At 45.0% G+C, this 19,663-nt stretch overlaps 1 protein-coding gene across 1 annotated transcript in view; it reads right to left on the bottom strand.

Moving 5' to 3' along the window:
* Nucleotides 1-811: 811 nt before the first annotated feature.
* The window catches only part of PAPPA (pappalysin 1), a 334,943-nt gene continuing 316,091 nt past the window's right edge, over nucleotides 812-19,663 (bottom strand). Inside the window, exon 22 of the mRNA XM_060251617.1 lies at nucleotides 812-1,188. Coding sequence (XP_060107600.1) covers nucleotides 1,081-1,188 — 108 coding nt within the window. The 3' untranslated portion in view covers nucleotides 812-1,080. The remainder of the gene's footprint in view (nucleotides 1,189-19,663) is intronic.

Genomic DNA, 19,663 nt, shown 5'->3' with positions numbered 1-19,663 from the left:
TTTTTCTGGCTGGTTGGTGCCCTGTTTCCTTGGCCCTCCTTGCCAAGGAGGTAGCCCAGAGATTTGGAATGCAGGCAATTAGGTAAAGCAATTTAAGGCAGACTGTTTGGTTGCTTGGAGGTTGATTTCACCCTGTCCTGACACAAGAAGGGCTATCGGTTGTATGGGACATAGCAGCAGCAGGAGTAGCAGCAGCAGTTATGCTTGAACGGCAAAAAGGATGGAGGTTTTGGTTGACCCTCTTCTCTGTCCCACCCCACCCCCCTGGTGGTGCAGTCAGTGCACCTCTGGTCCTCGGCCTCTCTTAGCAGCTTTTGGCCTTCAGGACTTCACCACAGGCAAGACTCCCCAGCTCCTGTCTCCCATCCTGGGACATTTCTGCCCACTCCCCAAAATTGTAGACCAATCACAGGGTTCCCTACCTGTGGTGAAACCATCTTTCCCCCACACTTTGGTTCTGTCAGCACCGGATGAGGATGGGCCTAGCCCAGAAGGCCGGGCTCTTCCACAAACAGTTTTGGCCGTGAATGTTGGAGAGAGCAAAGACTATTGAACTTCTTCGATTGCCACGACACACCTCTCTCTCTCACTCTCACTCTCTCTTTCCACCCCCCTCCCTCTCTAGTTCTCTCTATAAATATTAGGTATACGTTTATATATGGCTTGTTTCTTGCCGTAATCTGGATACAAAAGCAAAATGTAACCAAAAAAACATACAAACCTAAAACTTCAACCACAAATGGTTTGAATTAGGTGGATGCATAACACATGCTCTTCCCCAACCCCCCAACTCTTATAAGTACTCCACTGTTTGCGGTTGCTGTTTTGCTTGTTCTTAATATTAAGATACATTTAATACAATAACCCCCCTCATCCTCCCCCTCCCCCTAATGTTTCAGTTCTCCTTGGGCAAAGAAATTAAAGGCAGACCGGTTGAATTCTAAAGGTCCCTGGTGTAGAAATGCCATTCGGTTGAGCAGCTGAAATGTTTTTAAAACGATACCAGAAAAGGGGATGTGATGATGTCTCTTCCTTGTCTGCCTTCGGTGGTGCTTCTCTTTTGTTCCCGGTCGCTTTGAGTTATCCGAAGCTGAAACCGCGGAGGTCCCGTCGATTGTGCTCTCGGGCGTTAGGATCGCGACATGCACAGTCCCCCTGCAGATCGCAGGACATTGGGAAGGGGATCACCTGGGCACAGGAGGGTAGGAAAGGACCAATATCAGAGCCTGGCATTTCTGCAAGAGCTTGAAAATTCTATCTTGCCTCTACCCAGAATTAAACTTTGTATGTCTTAAAAGGTGCCACTGGACTCATCTTTTTGCCGTTCCTCTAGAAAGACTTCTTTCTACATTTTGAGAAAAGGACCCTAGAAGATGTCAGCTATGGGGCAGGGGCCTCAACTGTCCTCCCTCTTCATTGCTATCCTGCAAAGGTATTTATTATCATTTCAGTTTCTACACAATCGCTCCTCCACAAAGTGGGTGTTGTATGTATAAAACAGACATAATTAATATAAAAACAGTACAAAATACAAACTATTTTTAAAAAACCCAAATAATCCACAACTGATGATGGTGGATCCAACAGAAGGAGGAGGAGGAGACTGGATTTATATTCCATCCTTCACTCGGGAGTTTCAAAGCAGCTTACAATCTCTTTTTTCTTCCTCTCTTCACAGCAGACACCCTATCAGGTAGGTGGGGCTGAAAGAGCTCTGAGAGAGCAGCTCTTCAAGATCTGTGACCAGTGGCTGACCAGGGTATCAGCTTGCCCAGTGGCAAGTGGGCCCCTGATGAAGTGGCTCCCCTTAAACTTTAGACAATTATGTTAAAAATGTCAATGACCTTTTAGTAGCTTGAAAATATAATAGACGTTCCAATATTACTACTGTAATGCCACTAAAATTTATGTTGCGTTTAGGGTTGCCAGCCTGCAGGTGGGACCTGGGGGTCTCTGCTTTTCCAACTGATCTCCAGCTGGCAGAGATCCACTCCCCTGGAGAAAATCTGTACATTTAGTATCTACTGCATACTGCCAGTAATATGTACAATATATGTACACTGCAAGTACTAAAATATACATACGTTTATTTCGCAAATGTTTTAATTGTACCTTTTTCCACTTCTGTATTTTTGAGAATTTTATTTCTTATAAAAATTATAAGAGTTTTTTGCGGGCCCACTATGTCTCCCGGCAACCAATATTTTTAGACCCAGTCCGCCACTGTCAGTGACTGACTCAAGGTCACTCAGCAGGTCCATGTGGAGGAGTGGGGAATCAAACCCGGTTCTCCCAGATCTCATCTGAGAGGGCATTCCACCAGGAGGGGGTTATGACTGAAAAAGTCCTCTCTTGGGTGGGAGCCAAACATCTGACCCAAGGGCTCAGCACCACCAGGGCATTCTGAACACTGGTGCAGTATGACCATCAGAGGGTCTCGGGGAGAGCAGGGTCTTTCCTAACATCTGTTTCCTGAGATCCTTTAACTGGGGTTCCAACCGCTAACCTTATGCATGCACAGCACAGAATGGACTATACCTCTATTACATGGTTTCTACCATCTAGAGCTGCTTTATACCAATACAAATCCCATGTGGCAGTATTATGACCTAGGATCTCCAAGCCCCACATACCTCAACAGTCACCACCCTGTGAAATGTCCTTGATGTGGGCTTTCATTTGGTGGCACTCTGGTTTTTGGGCAAAACTCTGATTTGGGCCCAATTTTACAATAGAGTTTGCCCAAAAATCAGAGCATCACTGTACAACATCCCTAGCATGATGACATCACTTCCATGTCAAATAAAGTTTTCTCAGTCAAATAAAGTTGTTCCATGACATCTGTTGGGTTTTTCATCTGAAGTCTCCAGTGATGTACGCTGCCTACAATCACAGAGGTTCCATGTAGCCATAATTGCTAGTGACGTCCCTCTCCTCCATAAATTTCTCTTATCACCTTTTAGAGCCATCTACACTAAATGTTTTCTGGGGCAATGAGAAACAATAGTTAATTATGTGTTCTGAGCATGCTCATACATTTTTATACATGTCCAGTAGAGATGAAGCTCTACTGGACATAGATATTTAAGATTCTTTGCCCAACTCTCCTATTACAAAATCCCACCACATTTCACACACATACCTAGCTCCACTGCAATTGAAACGTACTAAAAGGCCTGCATTAACTAAAAAAAAAAAAATCAACATCAGTACTCTATTGAGAATCCTACAGAAAAGCAATTAATTAAAATTAATGAAAAAGCAAACCATTATTTAATACAGAAAAAGACCAACTGGATCTTCAGTCCCTAACAGAAATTTCACCCATGGAGATCCTTTGGAAAGGGACAAACTCTGAAGAGCAAGGGAAAAGGGAAAGGTCCCCTGTGCAAGCACCAGTCATTTCCAACTCTGGGGTGACGTTGCTTTCACAACGTTTTCACGGCAGACTTTTTATGGGGTGGTTTATCTACACTTTCCCCCCAGCAAGCTGGGTACTCATTTTACCAACTTCGGAAGGATTGAAGTCTGAGTCAACCTCGAGCAGGCTATCAGAAAACCCAGCTTCCGCCAGGGATCGAACTCAGGTCGTGAGCAGATCTTAGGACTGCAGTACTGCAGCTTTAACACTCTGTGCCCCGGGGCTCATATAAGAGCAAGACTAGCACCTTTATACAGTTTTAATAAAATATCTCCAAAGGACAAAAACCTGTCCAAAATGGAGACACTTATATATCAGAGTGAGGAACTAGAAAATGCACAGCAGCCTTGGTAAATATGGACAGATGGTGTATATGCAAGACAAATTTTTGGCTGACGGTATGGCTGGTCAGAAGCTGGCTCTATGATATATTTTATTTTTTGCTTTGCTGTGGATTTCTATTTTACTTGCTGTTATGGTTACAGCAACAGATTTCCATGTTACAGCCCCCATCTCAGCTAAATAAACTGCGAACTGAACAGACGGTTTTTAAGCCCAGTTAATAAAACTTCCCTTTCCTTTATTGCCATGCTGATGGTTTCTATTGTCAACACTATTTTCTTTGCTATTTCCCAACTGGCAACAAAAACAGAAGGCTTCCCATCAGACACAACAGATGACAACTTCATCTCCAACCTTGGGTCTATCTGTAATAACTGATTTATGGAAACAAAGGCATTTGTATTTTGAAATTTTAATACATGTACCAAACTATAGTACTTTATATGTTTGGTAAATCATACAAAACAGTAACCATCAAGGCACTTTTTAGTACTACATGCATAGTTTATCAACACCTCTGAAACAAAATAGATTGTGTCCTATATGTTTTATCACTCCGTCAACAATCACACAGGATGGTTCAGCTATGTGTTGAAACAGGGATCGATTTTCCCACTGGCCTTATGTTGCTCTCACTCTTCTCTTCTCTGCGGGGCTTCCATTGGATTTCACACTATCTGCCCCAGGGCTGCAACTAGCTTTGCCCTTTTCGCGTGGCAAACGGAAACTGGTTTTTAGAAGATCTTGTCTGCTGCGCCAAAAAGGCAGAGTCAGTTGCAGCCCTGGGGCAGACAGTGGCCGTTTTCCCACTGACCTTACTCCAGAGCGATGTCCCTCTTCACCGCGCAGCGTCTGCGTGGATTTCCCACCAACTGCTGTGCACAACCAGGAAGTGCCGCGGCTTTTGCGTCGCAGATGTAAACCGCTAAAAACCAGTTTACATCTGCGACGCAAAAGCCGCGGCTCTTCCTGGTTGTGCGCAGCAGTTGGTGGGAAATCCGCGCAGACGCTGCGCGGTGAAGAGGGACGTCGCTCCGGAGTAAGGTCAGTGGGAAAACGGCCAGTGTGAAATCCGATGGAAGCCCCGCAGAGAAGAGAAGAGTGAGAGCAGCATAAGGCTAGTGGGAAATCAGTTACTATCATCCACAGACAAAACGAGAGTTCTGCTTGCTCTGGGTGACTCCCCAGTTATGTAGGAAAATATTACTTGGTTAAAAAAAAGAAGAAGAAGAGAAGAGACGAGGAAAACCCCGAATTGTCCAAGGAGGATAAGCTCATGGCTCTGTACAAGGCATGGAACAGCATGTGGAGGTCAATTCAGTATCGGCTGAAAGGGGAAAAAAACCAAAAGAAAAGTAAATGTGTGTGTGTGTGAAATTGGGCCTTAAGACCTTAGAGGAGGAAGAGATTTGAATCAACGGAGAATTTCAGATTGTTTGCTCCTTGTGTTTCATTGTGGGGCCTCAATGTGTTCCTGAGGTAGAAAGGAACAATCTATGTCATTCCCTTAAAAAAGAAAAATATACACATATTCAGTTTTGATAAGAAAGGAAGGAGTACATATAGTTCATCTGTAAGAAAAGAACTTGAGGGAGAGAAAAAAACCACACACACACAACACACATACTCCATCTGGCCATTTCACATCTCTTGAAGCATCCCTGAAAAGCTGACTCTTGCCTTTTTGATCTTCACATCCTTATGATGCAACCCTCTTTCCCTCTCATCCAACATGAAAATCTCCCTTTCCCCACCAATTTCCACAGTGCCATCCTAAGCACTCTTCTAAGTCCCAAGTTAGCCTGATCTCAACAGACCTCAGAAGCTAAGCAGTGTCAGCTCTGCTTAGCACTTAGATGGCAGATAACCAAAGTCAAGGGTTGGAATGAGGGACAGGCAATGGAAAACCACTGCTCATCTCTTGTCCTGAAAAACTTATGAGCTTGCCTGATGGTTTAAAAAAGGCCATAGAAGTGAATGGGCATCATGTGACATAGTTTTAAAATTTATGACATGAGTTACTTCTAATCTCGAGCATATATATATTTTTAAAAAGGTAAAGGTAGCACCAGTCGTACTCAAGTCTACACAGATCATATTTAAGAACACGATGTGAACAGTGACCAGCATATCTTTAAGCATATATATTCCCCCAGTGCTTAAAGATATGCTGGTCACTGTTCACCACATCGTGTTCTTAAATATGATCTGTGCAGACTTCAGTTTGTCATACGTTAAAGGTAGACAAGAGCAGGTCTCAGACACTGTTTTTTTCTAGAGCTGCTTCTAAAGCAGCTCATGACCTGCAAGGTTTATGTTTAGCTACTTTTGCAGTAGAGTGGAGCTCTGTTTTACAGCTGCAACTCAGGTCTTGCAAAGAAGCGGAAAGAAAAGGAAGCAAGCTAGTCTGCGAAACTGGCTGTCTCTTTAAAAACAAAGAAGGAGCTGAAGAAATAGCCTCTGGCGGTACTTTGGCAAAAGGAAGTTGATTTCAGTGGATTGCATCAGGAATTTACATAAAGAGAAGAACAGGGACAAGTGGGGAGGGGGGAGACTACGGTGCCTGGAGTGAATTCCCAGGAGTCTTTCCCATCTGCGCAGACCAAGTTAATGACCTAATTCCCCTCCCTTCCTGGACGATGCCACAACCTGTTCTAATGTTTTCAACAAGCATACTGTGGATTCATTCCCTGCTGACACACTGACTTCCTCCTTCTAGGGCATTTTTTAAATAAAAACCTCCATGCCACGTAGTCAACCCCTCCCATCTGTCTTCTGTGCAATGCATCTGCCATGGGGGCTTCTGAGAATGTGAGCTACACATTACATGCACACACGTTCCCACTACTGTGCAACCCGTCCTTCCCCCACTCAATGCCCGTGCCTGTCTCCTTAGCATAACATGCCACTCTTTACACCCAAATTATGCAAATGAAGGGCAGGTCACTGTTGATTTCCCAGCTAGGCAAGTCTCTCTGCCAGGGACTGGCAGAATGTCTAAACAGATAACTCTGGAGCTAGCACCCCACTCCTGGACATGCTTTTAGGAACCTGGATCAGTCCCGCTGAATCAGACCCACCATAAATTTCATTCAGGTTTACCATTCCCCTGGGTCAGGCAGGTAACCTCCTGGTAGTTTGGCCCACTCATCCACCCTTATACTTGTACTGGTGGGGGAGGGCAGAAATGGCACTGAATGGCACCTCAATGTCACTTCTGTGCCCCCCCCCTCCCAAGAAGGGTCATCAGCACATCAGGCAACCCTTTGGAATTTCTGCAAAATGCTCTGGTAACAGCATAGAATTTGGGGAGAATTCCAGAGTGTCACCTGATATGCTTATGAGTTTTCACTCAGAAGAGATGTCAATGCACCATGTGATGTCATCCTTGCCCCCTATCCCACCTCCAAAGCTCCCAAGAGTGTTAGGCGACAGACTAGCAACTCTAATTTAATTCAGTATCCTATTTCCTACGAAGTTCGACCAGATGCCTTGGAGGCTTTCAAGCAGAGGAACAGAGGTTCAAACACCTTATTTGTTTGTTTCTTTATTTTATCTGTAGCCCACCTTCCCTTATACCACAGGGCTCAGAGCAGGTGGCAACAATATTCATAGAAACAGTTTCCACAACTTTAAAACTATTACAACAGCTTTTATAATACCACTGGCAACTGATAAATTAATACAAAAAGGGAAGCAGGATATAGTGCCATCCATCCATCCATCCATCCATCCATCCATCTATCTTTGTTAATTTCTAGTCCGCCCTATCCCATGAGCAAGCTCAGGGCAGATCACAACAGACTTGTTGGGGGAGAATAGATATCTTACAGATTGGGAAATAGAGATTACCGAACAGGGAAAAGGGGGAAGGGGAGAGGAAGGGAGGGAGGTCAACCTAGATGGAAACTGTCACCATCCTCAACCATAGGCCTGGTGGAAAATATCTGTCTTACAGGCAAGTGTTAGTCTTCACAGCACCCAGGATCCTGTCAATATCAACCTGGGACAGTCGGCTGAATTGGTCCAATGCTGGGCCTGAAAATAGCTAAGGGGCCTCCAGTTCACACTATGTATCAATGTTGGTAGGCAAATCTTGGCAAAGCGACAAGATTTTATCTGCAAAAAAGGTTGCAAAAACCTCACAGCTAATTGCCAGATTACTAACATTTTGGATTCTCTCCGAGAGGGGAGTTAAAAACCTGATTACCCTAAATAATTGTGCTAGCAAATGCAATAGAGGCCACTTAAAATTCCTTTTTAGTGGCCTTCACCACCATCTAATGGGATCTCATAACTGCCCTATAAGATGTTCTTGTAGCTTTGTCATTAGTCTGCCACCAAACTCGCTCTAATATGGCACAGGGATGAAAAGGACATCTATCAGCACATCCAATGAATCATCAGGAGGCACTGGATCCCGCAGAGCATTCTGGAACCCAATGGGGTCCATCAGTCTCCATCTTGCTGCCTATGGAGGGAAAGGCTGGGACATCCAGATGGGCCTTCAGGACAAACTGGTCTGACCACAGCACACCATCAATGGGAACCAGACCCACATCTATCCCAATACCAAAGATAAAAGTTCCAGTGTGTGACCTGTTTGATGTGTGGGGCCTGATATAATTTGACAGTCCCAATGCTGCCATGGAAGACACCAGGTCTGTAGCCTGCAAAGAAGCAGCCACATCTACATGAACACTGAAATACTCCAGAACTATCCCTCTAGGGAACTCCAAGGACCAACACAACACAACCCCTACCAGGCTCAGCAGAGTACCTGTTGGCTCGCTAGGTGGTTGGTACACCAACCAGATAGGCAGCCTCTCTTTGGCATCCCAAGCCAGGCCAACACAATCAGTGCTGGAGATCTTTGGGGTACGGAATGGCCTGAAGGAGAACAATTCTCAAATGAGTATCACTACTTCACCCTCCCAATCCTTTGTCCGGGACTGATGAAAGACCAAAAAACCTGGGGAGGGCCAGCTCTTTCAAGATGACTGTTTTGCCCTTCCTTAACCAGGTCTCGGTCATGCATGCCAAGTCCACTTCTTGTGTTGCAAAGTAATTCTGCAATGTAGCAGCCTTATTATTAATGGCCCTGGTATCGCACAGCATCAGTGATGGAAAAGGGTTTGCCTTCCTAATCCCCAAACCATCATGTCTCAGAATGGGATGAAGGTTGGAAGGAGACCTTGAAAACTCTATGGGGTTGCCATAGTTCAGCAGCAATCTGATGGCCCTTTACACAAATACACAAGCTAGTGGCCATCAGTACATCCTGTAGCAGTGAGTTAATTATGTGTCATGTAAAGAAGCATGTCCTTTTGTACATCCTGAACCTGCTGCTCATTTGCTTCATCAATGGCCTTCTAATTCCTAGTACAAGAAAGGCGGGGAGGGTCTCCATTCCCCCCCTGCATAGTTTTCTAAAGCTCTATAATATCTCCCCTTAATTGTCTTTTTCTTCTTAACTTAAAAAGCCCCCTGCAAGTTAACTTTTTGTTTCCCTGCTAGGGAATATTCTGCATGCCCTTGGTCATTCCAATCACACCTTCCTCAGCTTTACAAAGATCCCCTTTTTTTGAGATGGGTGACAAGTCTTGCTTTGCCGCATATGACCCCCTCCCAAGTTGTGAATACACCTGCCCCTTTCAAATAAGAAAACTTTCCACATGTAATATTGCATGCACTTATATATACATTTTTACATGTGTAGCTGTGTGAATACCTGAACTGAAATATCTAGAGACCTTATAAGACCCAGGGTTCTGACTGCGTGTACTGATTTATCTACATGGAATGGATGCATATGTGAGCTTGATTCACAATCTACATATACAGTCTACAGTCAATACTCCCTCTAAGCTGTGGAGTCTTATGGGCAAAAATTCTTCTTTTTGAGCTACTGGCATTAAAGTTGTGAACTGAGACAATTCTTCCTGAGCTAAGACAAAAATGTGTGAGCCAGAGGCTAAAAAACTGAGCTAGCTCACACTAACTCATCTTAAAGGGAACACTGTCTAAAATTGAAAGTATGGACACTAGGGAAACAGCTCATCTAAACTTGGACTTACCAGAGAACAACAGTACAACAGTGTCTGTGAAGGCTAACCTAAAATTTACCACCCCTCAACATACACAATTAATTCTGCAAAGTCCTAATGTTTGACAACAGTCTTTTGTGGCATCAGTCTAATCAGGCCTTGAATTCAGCAGGAGATCACAGGAACGCAGCACCTGAACCTTCGGTCTTTAAAACAATTTTATTCCAGTAACATATGGTAACAATCAATTCTTTGCATTATTAATTACTTCTTTTTATCTATCGCATATATTACTTTTCTAAAAAAACCCTCCCCCCCCCTGTTACTTGACCCCCGCCAGTGTTGTATACTTACAATACTTATATTTAAAGGTACCACTAATAAAACAAAAATTTCTATTTTTCTTTCTTTTAAGACTTAATCATTATCAAAAATTGTCCAATGTCCTTTTATTTTCCACTCTTTTTCTGTATAACTTCTAAACTTCTTCCACTCCAACCTAAAAGTTTCTAGATCATAGTCTCTTAAAATTCTTGTCAATTTGTCCATTTCACTCCATGTTATAACTTTTAAAATCCAATCCCATTTCTCTGGTATTTTCTCTTGCTTCCACAACTGCGCATACAATCTCCTAGCAGCTGAGAGCAAGTAGCACAGCACCTGAACCTTTCTGATGGCCCCCCTCCTCCTCCCCACCTACCTTGTCTATTGAATAATAGGTGCAGCTGCATAACAATTCCTGGATTAGGAGAGCGGGCAGCCAGCCAGCCACCAGGGGCTTTGCCACACTCCCAGTGGCTCTCATTAACCCCTGAAAAAGGCCACACCACCCTTTCTCCACTTCTTATGTGATTTTGGGTGCTGGGTGGCTTGCTGGCCTTTTAACTGGGGGGGGAGCCAAGGAGAGCTCCAGGTGAGTGAGGCCTGCTTGGCCTGGCTGGATCTCTAGCCAGTCCAAGCAGGCCTCACTCGCCTGGGGCTCTCCTTTCTTGGGTTGGGTTGCTTTTGGCTGGTGGGAGGGTGGCATATGCTAATGAGTTATGCTAATGAGCCCCACCACCTATTTTTCTACAAAATGACCCCTGAGTCTAATTAATAAAATGGTGTCCTTGTGAAGCTTAAATAGCATGAGGGCAAAGCTGAACTCTCTGCCACCAAAACCGCAAAAAAAGGAGGCACAACAGGTGAGCAGGTATATGTGGGCGGTGGGTTTGAAGATGAAGTTCATCTATCTTTCCGCACCCCAAAACTCCACCCGTGAACATTCAGTGCAGCCCCAGTCCCAAAATTCCTCCACTGGAGGAGTATTTTTCACAACACGGAGGTTTTCCATCCAGAAACAAGACTGCTCGTGCGTGTTCTTCAGCAGCGATGGTAATTCCAGTCGTCCTCCCACAGCGGAAAATGTTACACTGAGATATGTTCTGAGGTTTACAAGGGAAGGGGTCAAAGTGCCTCTAAATATAATGAGATATTGGAGGGTTCACTGACAAGCAAAAGATGAAGCCGGAGGAAGGAGATTCCCCAATAAGAAAAATAAACATAGAAACTTAGTCTCCCCGCCCCCCACAAGTTCAACAAGCAGATGCTTGTGACAAGCTACAAACATCTGAAGTTATGCTTGGAAAGAACAAACTACAGATGCACCTCAGAGACCGAGATGATTCACAGACATTTCGACATGGTAGTACTCGACCGGATGGGTGGGTGGAGGGGATTGAAGTTCCAGGAAGGACAACATCCAGAAGCGGCTAGAACAAAAGACACCTGCAAGAAGATAACAGCAGCCCTGCAGAAACAGCCTATCTTGTCCACACGAAGACTCCCACAGTGGCCAACTACCCTGCCACAGAAAGCACACAAGCAGGACATGCAGATCAACAACAACAACAAAAAGTAGTCCCCTGTGCAAGCACCAGTTGTTTCCGACTCTGGGGTGACGTCGCATCACGACATTTTCATGGCAGACATTTTACAGGGTAGTTTGCCGTTGCCTTCCCCGGTCATCTACACTTTCCCCCCAGCACACTGGGTACTCATTTTACCGACCTCGGAAGGATGGAAGCCTGCATCAACCTTCAGCCGGCTACCTGAACCCATCTTCCGCTGGTAATGAGCAGAGAGCTTGGACTGCTGTACTGCAGCTTTACCACTCTGCACCATGGGGCAGATCAAACCCTTACACTTATTGCTGTGCTCCCACAAGTCGGATTTAGACGTCTACTGGCCTTTCCTCCACCGGGTGCCCAACCGTCAACTGAGCTTGTGGCCATCCTTGTATCCTGCCCCAGTGAGTTATGCAGGCACTGTGGACAGAAAAAACTTTCCCTCTCAGCAGCAAGGAAGCTACAGAAAAGAAAGAAACGTTTAAGAGTTTCTGTCCATGGTGGCAGCTCCCCCTTCATGAGAACCCAAGGTGCTGCCATTGGGTTGGAAGGATTCCACAACAAGCTGTGTTAGGATTGCCAGCCTCCAAGTGGGCATGGAGATCTCCCGCTTTTACAGCTCATCTCCAGCTGGCAGAGATCAGCTCCCCTGGAAATAATGGCTGCTTTGAAGAAATGCTTCTAACATTGGACTCTATGGCATTGTACCATGCTGAGGCCCCTTCCCAAACCCCACCCTCTCCCAGATCCACCCTCAAAGTCTCCAGGTCTTTTCCATCACAGGCTGCGTACATGTAAATATGTGAAAGAATTCTCAGCACTTATCTACTGCCCCCCTCCACCAATGACTACTGTAGTGGAGTGTGACATTCGAGTCAAAGGGAGGTTATAAAAGTTTTTGAAGAGCCACAAATAGAGGCCAAATTCCACAGTCTTGGAATAAAAATCACAGCAACTCATAACGCTCAGCATATGTACAAGGGGAGCGTTATAGTCTGGGCTTCTTTTCTCTCCCATCCTTCTTTCTGATTCTTGCAGCACTGCTAGGCAGGAACCCTGGGAACTGTAGTTTTACTCTACCGCTGCTATGCTTCGTGTTGTGGGATGAATTCCATCACAATCCTGGTGATTTACCACGATATGGTCCAGTTTGGTTTGTACTGACTCTTAATGAACAAAGCTATTTTCTTATTTGTGGGAAGGGGAAAATACATTGGTTTGTTCACATATTATTCAAAGATGTGGGGGGAGGTTAAGAGTGGTAGAGATGGGTACACTCTTCACAAGTTGCCAGCAGACTTCATCAATATACCAACATGTATAAAAATGTAGATTAGTGGACATACTTGCACTTTGTCTTAAGGGCAGGTTATCAAAAGATGGAGCAAATCTTTGGAAACCTTTTTTATGAATGGCTTAATGCACAAACTTGATGTTGTATATTACCTGTTGCACTTTCTAATGTATTCCTCACTTTGATATTGTTGAATTTACAGTAGCAAACTATTTAGTATAACCTATAGGCATAAACGTGTTAAAACTAAGAGTATTATTATGTTTTTTAATGATGCAGAGAGAGAAAAGATATTGACTTTATTTTACTTTTACCCCTTTCCCCTTCCCACTTCTGTATCCCCCTACCCCTCTACTTTTCAAAATTTCAATAAAATACATATAACCAGAAACGTAGATTAGTCAGTGTGATCCATTGGTAACTAAACAGCCTAAACAGTCCAACCTAGCACAACTCTTACCAGAGCTGGAAGCTTAAAGCAGGGTTGACCAGGGTTAGTATTTGGATGGGAGACCACCAATGGAAGTCCAGGCTTGCTAGACAGAGGAAGGCAACGGGAAACCACTTCTGCTTAAAAACCTTTGATGAGGTTGCCATAAGTTGGTTGTGACGTAATGTCACATTTTACCTTTGCAGACAACTAAAGAGATTATAGGAGTCCTATAAATAAACTGGTGGCATTGTGGCAGATCTGAAAGTGAGGTCATGGGTGACCTGCAAGAGCAATAAAGAAGACTCAGTGTAAAATCCCACAGCTTTTTTATTTGTTGGGAGTATCTTGTGCAACTGAGGACTCTGCATTGCATGTCCTTCCTCCCTAATCCAGCTTTGGTTTTAAACAAATAAAATGATTAGCAGTACAAAAACCATGGCTAGGAAAACAAACAAAGGTCATCGAGTAGGAACATATTTATGTCTGTCACATAGGGAGGTCTGGGGCACACAACTTGAAAGCAAACCTTGACCCCCCATGCATGTAAATCCCTGGAAGTGTGATAGGAATGACTGATTGCTCCAATTTTGTTTCTTTTTATATCATTTGTTTATGCTTTGAGTCTGTGGCTTTGGTTCTCATTTTTATTTCACTCCTGCTTTTGGGGATTCGTTTGTGTAGGCAAGCTGGTATTTTTATATGCACATCACTGGGTATTTTTAATGTACAATGTATGCCATTTATACATAGAACTGGCATATAATGCTGATTTACTGAGGCGCAAATAATACTGGAAGATTTTATAAGGAAAGTCTGGTGTGAGCAAACAGGAAATGGTGCAACATAAAGAACTGTGGGTTCCACTTGGAAAAGGGAGAAGTGGCAACAGAGATGGGGACTGGGGTGGAAACAGCAGGGATGAGCAATTCATAGTCATCCCTGGTGTGTATTTGTATGTGTGTGCCTGCCTGTATTTACATAAGAAACAGAGAGACAAGGGAGGGTGGCTATCACTGGAGACCATCGGATTGTTCCACTCTGTTCTCTTTGCGCAATCCTTGCAACAGCAACAGATGGGAGGATATTCTGCACTGACATGCAAAACCAGTCAAGGGAAGCAGGAGGAGCTTAGAGGGTGGCTTACATCCTCTTGGAATCCAGTGGGAATACTTCTCTGCTCAAAGGAACGCTTTTCAGATGAAGGATATACATATTGAATCTTTGTGCCATTTTCTGTTTACGCGCACTCAACTTCACTCATAATATTAAACATTACTTATGCATCAACAGACCATATGACTTTATTTCAGTCTTATCTGTGTTAGATAACTTGGATGGAGATGGATGCTATGGCTCAATGGTAGAGCATTTGCTTTGTGTGCAGACCGTCCCAGGTTCAGTCCCTAGCATCTCCAGTTCGGGTGATATGAAAGACTTATACCTGTGAGACCCTGGAGAGCTACTGCCAGTCAGAGTAAGGCAATGCTAACTTTGATGGAACAACTGTTGGGCTCAGTGTAAGGAAGCTTAATAATAATAATAGCAATATTCAATTTGTATCCCGCCCTCCCCGCCGAAGCAGGCTCAGGCCCGCTCACATAGCATAACATAAAATACAAACATTAAAATAATAAAAGCACACTGTTTACACAACATATTACAATTCACTTATATATACTATTACATTAAAACTATCTAATTTAAGCCATCAAATTCAGTTTCAGCAAATTAGTTTGGTGCTACAGTCTCTATGTTACTCATCTTACAATTTTTTGTGATGACGGTACGATAGATTCCACATTAAGAAAAAGCCAGCTGAAAGAGGGTAGTCTTGCAGGCCCTGCGGAACTGGGCAAGGCTCCACAGGGCCCACACATCTTCTGGTAATTGGTTCCACCAGTGGGGAGCTGTGATTGAAAAGGCCCTTTCTCTTCTAGCTTTCAGTTTGGCCTCCTTCGGCCCAGGGATTGTCAATAGATTTTGCAAACCAGATCTCAGTACCCTCTAGGGAACACATGGGGAGAGACGGTCCCTAAAGTAGGCAGGTCCTCGGCCATATAGAGCTTTAAAGGTAATAACCAGCACCTTGTAACGAATCTGGTACACAACTGGCAGCCAGTGCCGTTCCCGCAGCCTCGACTGTATGTGCTCCCACTCAGGGAGCCACAATAACAGTCTGGGTGCCGCGTTCTGCACTAACTGCAGTTTCTGGGTTCAGCACAGGGGCAGCCCCATGCAGAGGGCATTACAGTAGTCTAACCTTGAGGTGACCGTTGAATGGATCACTGTTGCCAGGTCATTGAGCTCCAGGAAGGGGGCCAACTGCCTTGCCCACCTAAGATGAAAAAAGACGGATTTAGCAGTGGCGGCTATCTGGGCCCCCATTGACAATGAAGGCTCCAGTAGCACCCCTAAGCTCTTGACCTTGTGTGCCGTTTCCAATGGCATACCGTCAAAAACTGGTAGGGGGATTTCCCTTCCCAGGCTGTCACGACTCAGGCAAAGGACGTCTGTCTTCGCTGGGTTCAACTTCAACCTACTCAGCCTGAGCCATCCTGCCACGAGTTGCAATGCCAGGTCCAGATTTTCTGGGACGCAGCCATGCCAGCCGTCCATCAGTAGATAGAGCTGGGTGTCATCGGCATATTGCTGACAACCCAGCCCATACCTCCGGGCAATCTGGGCAAGGGGGCGCATGTAGATGTTAAACAACATCGGGGAGAGCACTGCCCCCTGTGGCACCCCACAATTAAGTGGATGCCTCTGGGACAGTTCTCCCCCAATCACCACCCTTTGTCTCCGACCGTCAAGGAAAGAGGAAAGTCACTGCAAAGCCAGTCCCTGAATCCCTGCGTTGGCGAGGTGGCAGGTCAGTAACTGATGGTCGACCATATCGAACGCAGCCGATAGGTCTAACAACATCAGCACCGCTGAGCCGCCCCAATCCAGATGCTGCTGGAGGTCATCCACTTGGGTGACCAGCACTGTCTCCATTCCATGACCTGGATGAAAGCCGGACTGGTGAGGATCTAGGACAGAAGTGTCATCCAGAAAACTCTGCAACTCTAACGCTATTGCCCTCTTAATAATTTTACCCAAAAAGGGCAAATTTGAGACCGGCTGGTAATGTTCCAATTCGGCCAGATCTGATATAGCCTTTTTCAGGAGAGGGTGGACTACAGTCTCAGGAGGCGTTGGAAAAAGCTCCTCCGAGAGGGATCTATTTACAATGTCTTGTATAGGTCACCTAAGCTCCCTCTGGCAAGCTTTAATTAGCCAGGAGGGGCATGGGTCCAGATCACAAGTTGTTGGGCATACAGTAGAGAGGATTCTGTCAACTTCCTCCAAGCTGAGTGTGTCGAAGCCATCCAGAACTGGACCAGAAGACAGGCACGGGGCCTCGAGTTCACATACTGTATCCAATGTGGCGGGGAGGTTGTGGCGGAGCGACGAGATCTTATTTGGCAAAAGCCTCACAGCCTATCTCTAATTCTCTAGCATTTGGCCTGCCTTGCAGCAGTGTTGTACGATTCTGAATTGTCCTAAACGATTGCGCTGGGCGTGAATTTGCAGACGCAATCTTGGCCGCAAAGTACGTCTTCTTTGTGACTTTGACTGCCATCTCATAGGACCTCATAAACTCTCTATAAGATGTTCTAGTAGCTTCGAGTACGCCGCCATTGCCTCTCTAACGGTCTGAGCCCTTGTTTCAGCTGTCGCAACTCCGGGGTGTACCACAGGGTCAGCTTAATGTAAAGGCACAGAGGGTGTCAAAGTGCGATCTCATCAATGACTCTGGAGAGCCAGCCATGCCAGGATTCAACCAGATCATCAAGAGAATCGCCAGGGGGCCAGGGATTCCCTAGAGTCATTTGGAACCACTCAAGGTCCATCAGACGCTGCAGGCGAGCCAAAATAAGCTCGCCGCCCAAAAGGGCTTGGGGTGGAACATCCACACGAGCCTTGAGGGGAAAGTGGTCCAACCATGGCACCACCTCCGCAGTAATATCGTCCACCAAAACCCCGGCCATAAAGATCAAATCTAACATATGCCCCGCCTGGTGAGTGGGCGATGTAACAAATTGGGAGAGTCTCAGTGTCGCCATGGATGACACTAGGTCCATCGCCTAACTGGAGGCCGCGTCGTCAGCATGGACATTGAAGTCACCCAGGATCACAAGCCTTGGATGCTCCAATGCCCAGCCTGCTACGACTTCGATTAGGGATGGTAAGGCGCTGGCTGGTGCGTTAGGCAGACGGTACACCAGTCATATTGCCAACCCCTCCCCAACGTCCCACACCAGACCGGCACATTCAATACCACTGATCTTTGGGGCCGGGAGAGCCCTAAAGGAGTAAGCCTTTCGTAAGCTTCATGAATGTGACTAATTTCTATTACCCTCTTCCCCCCCTCCCCTGATTCCTGGGCACCATCATTAACATAGCTTAAAATCTCACTCTTGCAGTAACCTGACCATTTCATCTCCAGATCCACCACTCATCCATCTAAAGGTCTACACCTCGAGTGATTCTGCACTTTTTCTTTGCTATCTTTTATGTTTTGTCCCAGAACACTTTTGACTTGAAGCCTTTGGCACAACCAAATGAAATGATACATAAGTGGGTATAGCGGAAATGTAGCGCAAGAAGAAGACTGCAGATTTATACCTCGCCCTTCTCTCTCTGAATCAGAGACTCAGAGCAGCTTACAGTCTCCTATATCTTCTTCCCCCACAACAGACACCCTGTGAGGTGGGTGAAGCTGAGAGAGCTCTCCCAGAAGCTGCCTTTCAAGAGCAACTCCTGAGAGAGCTATGGCTGATCCAAGGCCATTCCAGAATCTGCAAGTGGAAGAGTGGGGAACTGGTTGTGTTTCCATTAAACAAAATCAGGTTCTCTAGAATGTGTGCTCAGTTCACTTTCCTTTCCAAGGTGTGTCCCAGTTTGTGAGAAAGGGCCCCAAGACCAAAAGACTGACAGTCTAAATGGTATGGTTGGTGTGGCTATGCAATCAGAAGTACATGTTTGCTTGGCAGGTTGGCTGTTCTTGCCTCAAAGTGCTCTGACACTGTGCAGGTGATTCATAACAATTACCAAAAGAATATGAGACAAGAGGGTCTCCTCCCATTTTGCAACATGACAACTTCAGTGGGCTGTTCCCTGCTTAAGGAAGCAGAAGTTCCAGCACTGACAACAGAGACCCATTTTGCTACTATTATTTATGGGAGATAATTGAAGAATGGATCGAGTATAAGAGATGCCCATAGTGCCAGATAGTTCCACCTCCCCAAGGATTCCTTTAGCCTGGTCTCCTTGATGGATGTTGACAGGATTCTGGGTATTGTGGAGGAGACCAGGTAGTGACAACACAACACAACACAACAAGGGTTTCCTGGATTTGTCCCTGACCCTTTTCAATCTGGCTTGAGGCTTTGCTTGTTCTGATGGACAGTCTCTACCTTCCAGTTGGTAAGAGTAGTGCTTCACTGTAGGTTAGATGTAGGCCATCTTGATATAATTGACCAAGAGATTGACAGACTTTCAGTGGTTCCAGGAATTTTTTTATCAGATCAAATGGAGAAATTTGTTATTGCTGATTCTGAATCTGTGGCTCGGGAACTTCCAAGCGGAGCCCAACATGAGACTGTGCTATTGCACTTCCATAAGACCACTGACTGAGATTGTCAAAAGCTTTGGAGTGGTAACTATCAACATACTGATGATACACAAGTATGCATCGTTTTAAACAAGCCTCCAAAAGCAGCCATCTCTATGCCAAGCCAGTGGTTCGAAGCTATGGTTGAGGAGAGCATGCTGAAGCTTAATCCTGACAAGACGGAGTGGTGCTGGGCAGAAAAAATGGAAGTCCTAAATGAAATCGAAAATTATTCAAATTACTTAAAAGCTAAAGTGCTTTTGGTGATCTCTAATGAAAAGACAGCTTTTTATATTTATTTATTTATTTAATGAAAAGACAGCTTTTTATTTATTTATTTAATCAAATTTATATCCCGCCCTCTCCTAACAGGCTCAGGGGGGCTACTGGGTAATCAAGGGGCTGAGTTTTAAGAAGTTCTACGCATTTTTTTAATAAAGTTTCATTTCAGTGGCACCTTCAAGACCAACATGACTGCCCACCTGGATCAATATGCATTTTCATTGTGGTTTTAAATTTGTGAATGCGTCGATGTATGTAATTTGAGGCCTGCGGTACAGAGAAAATTGGAGTACATTTGTTTT

Source organism: Heteronotia binoei, chromosome 12, assembly GCF_032191835.1.
Source record: "Heteronotia binoei isolate CCM8104 ecotype False Entrance Well chromosome 12, APGP_CSIRO_Hbin_v1, whole genome shotgun sequence".
NCBI lineage: Eukaryota > Metazoa > Chordata > Lepidosauria > Squamata > Gekkonidae > Heteronotia > Heteronotia binoei.
The sequence above is the reverse complement of the archived record's forward strand: the minus strand, read 5'-3'. Positions and strand labels throughout refer to the sequence as shown.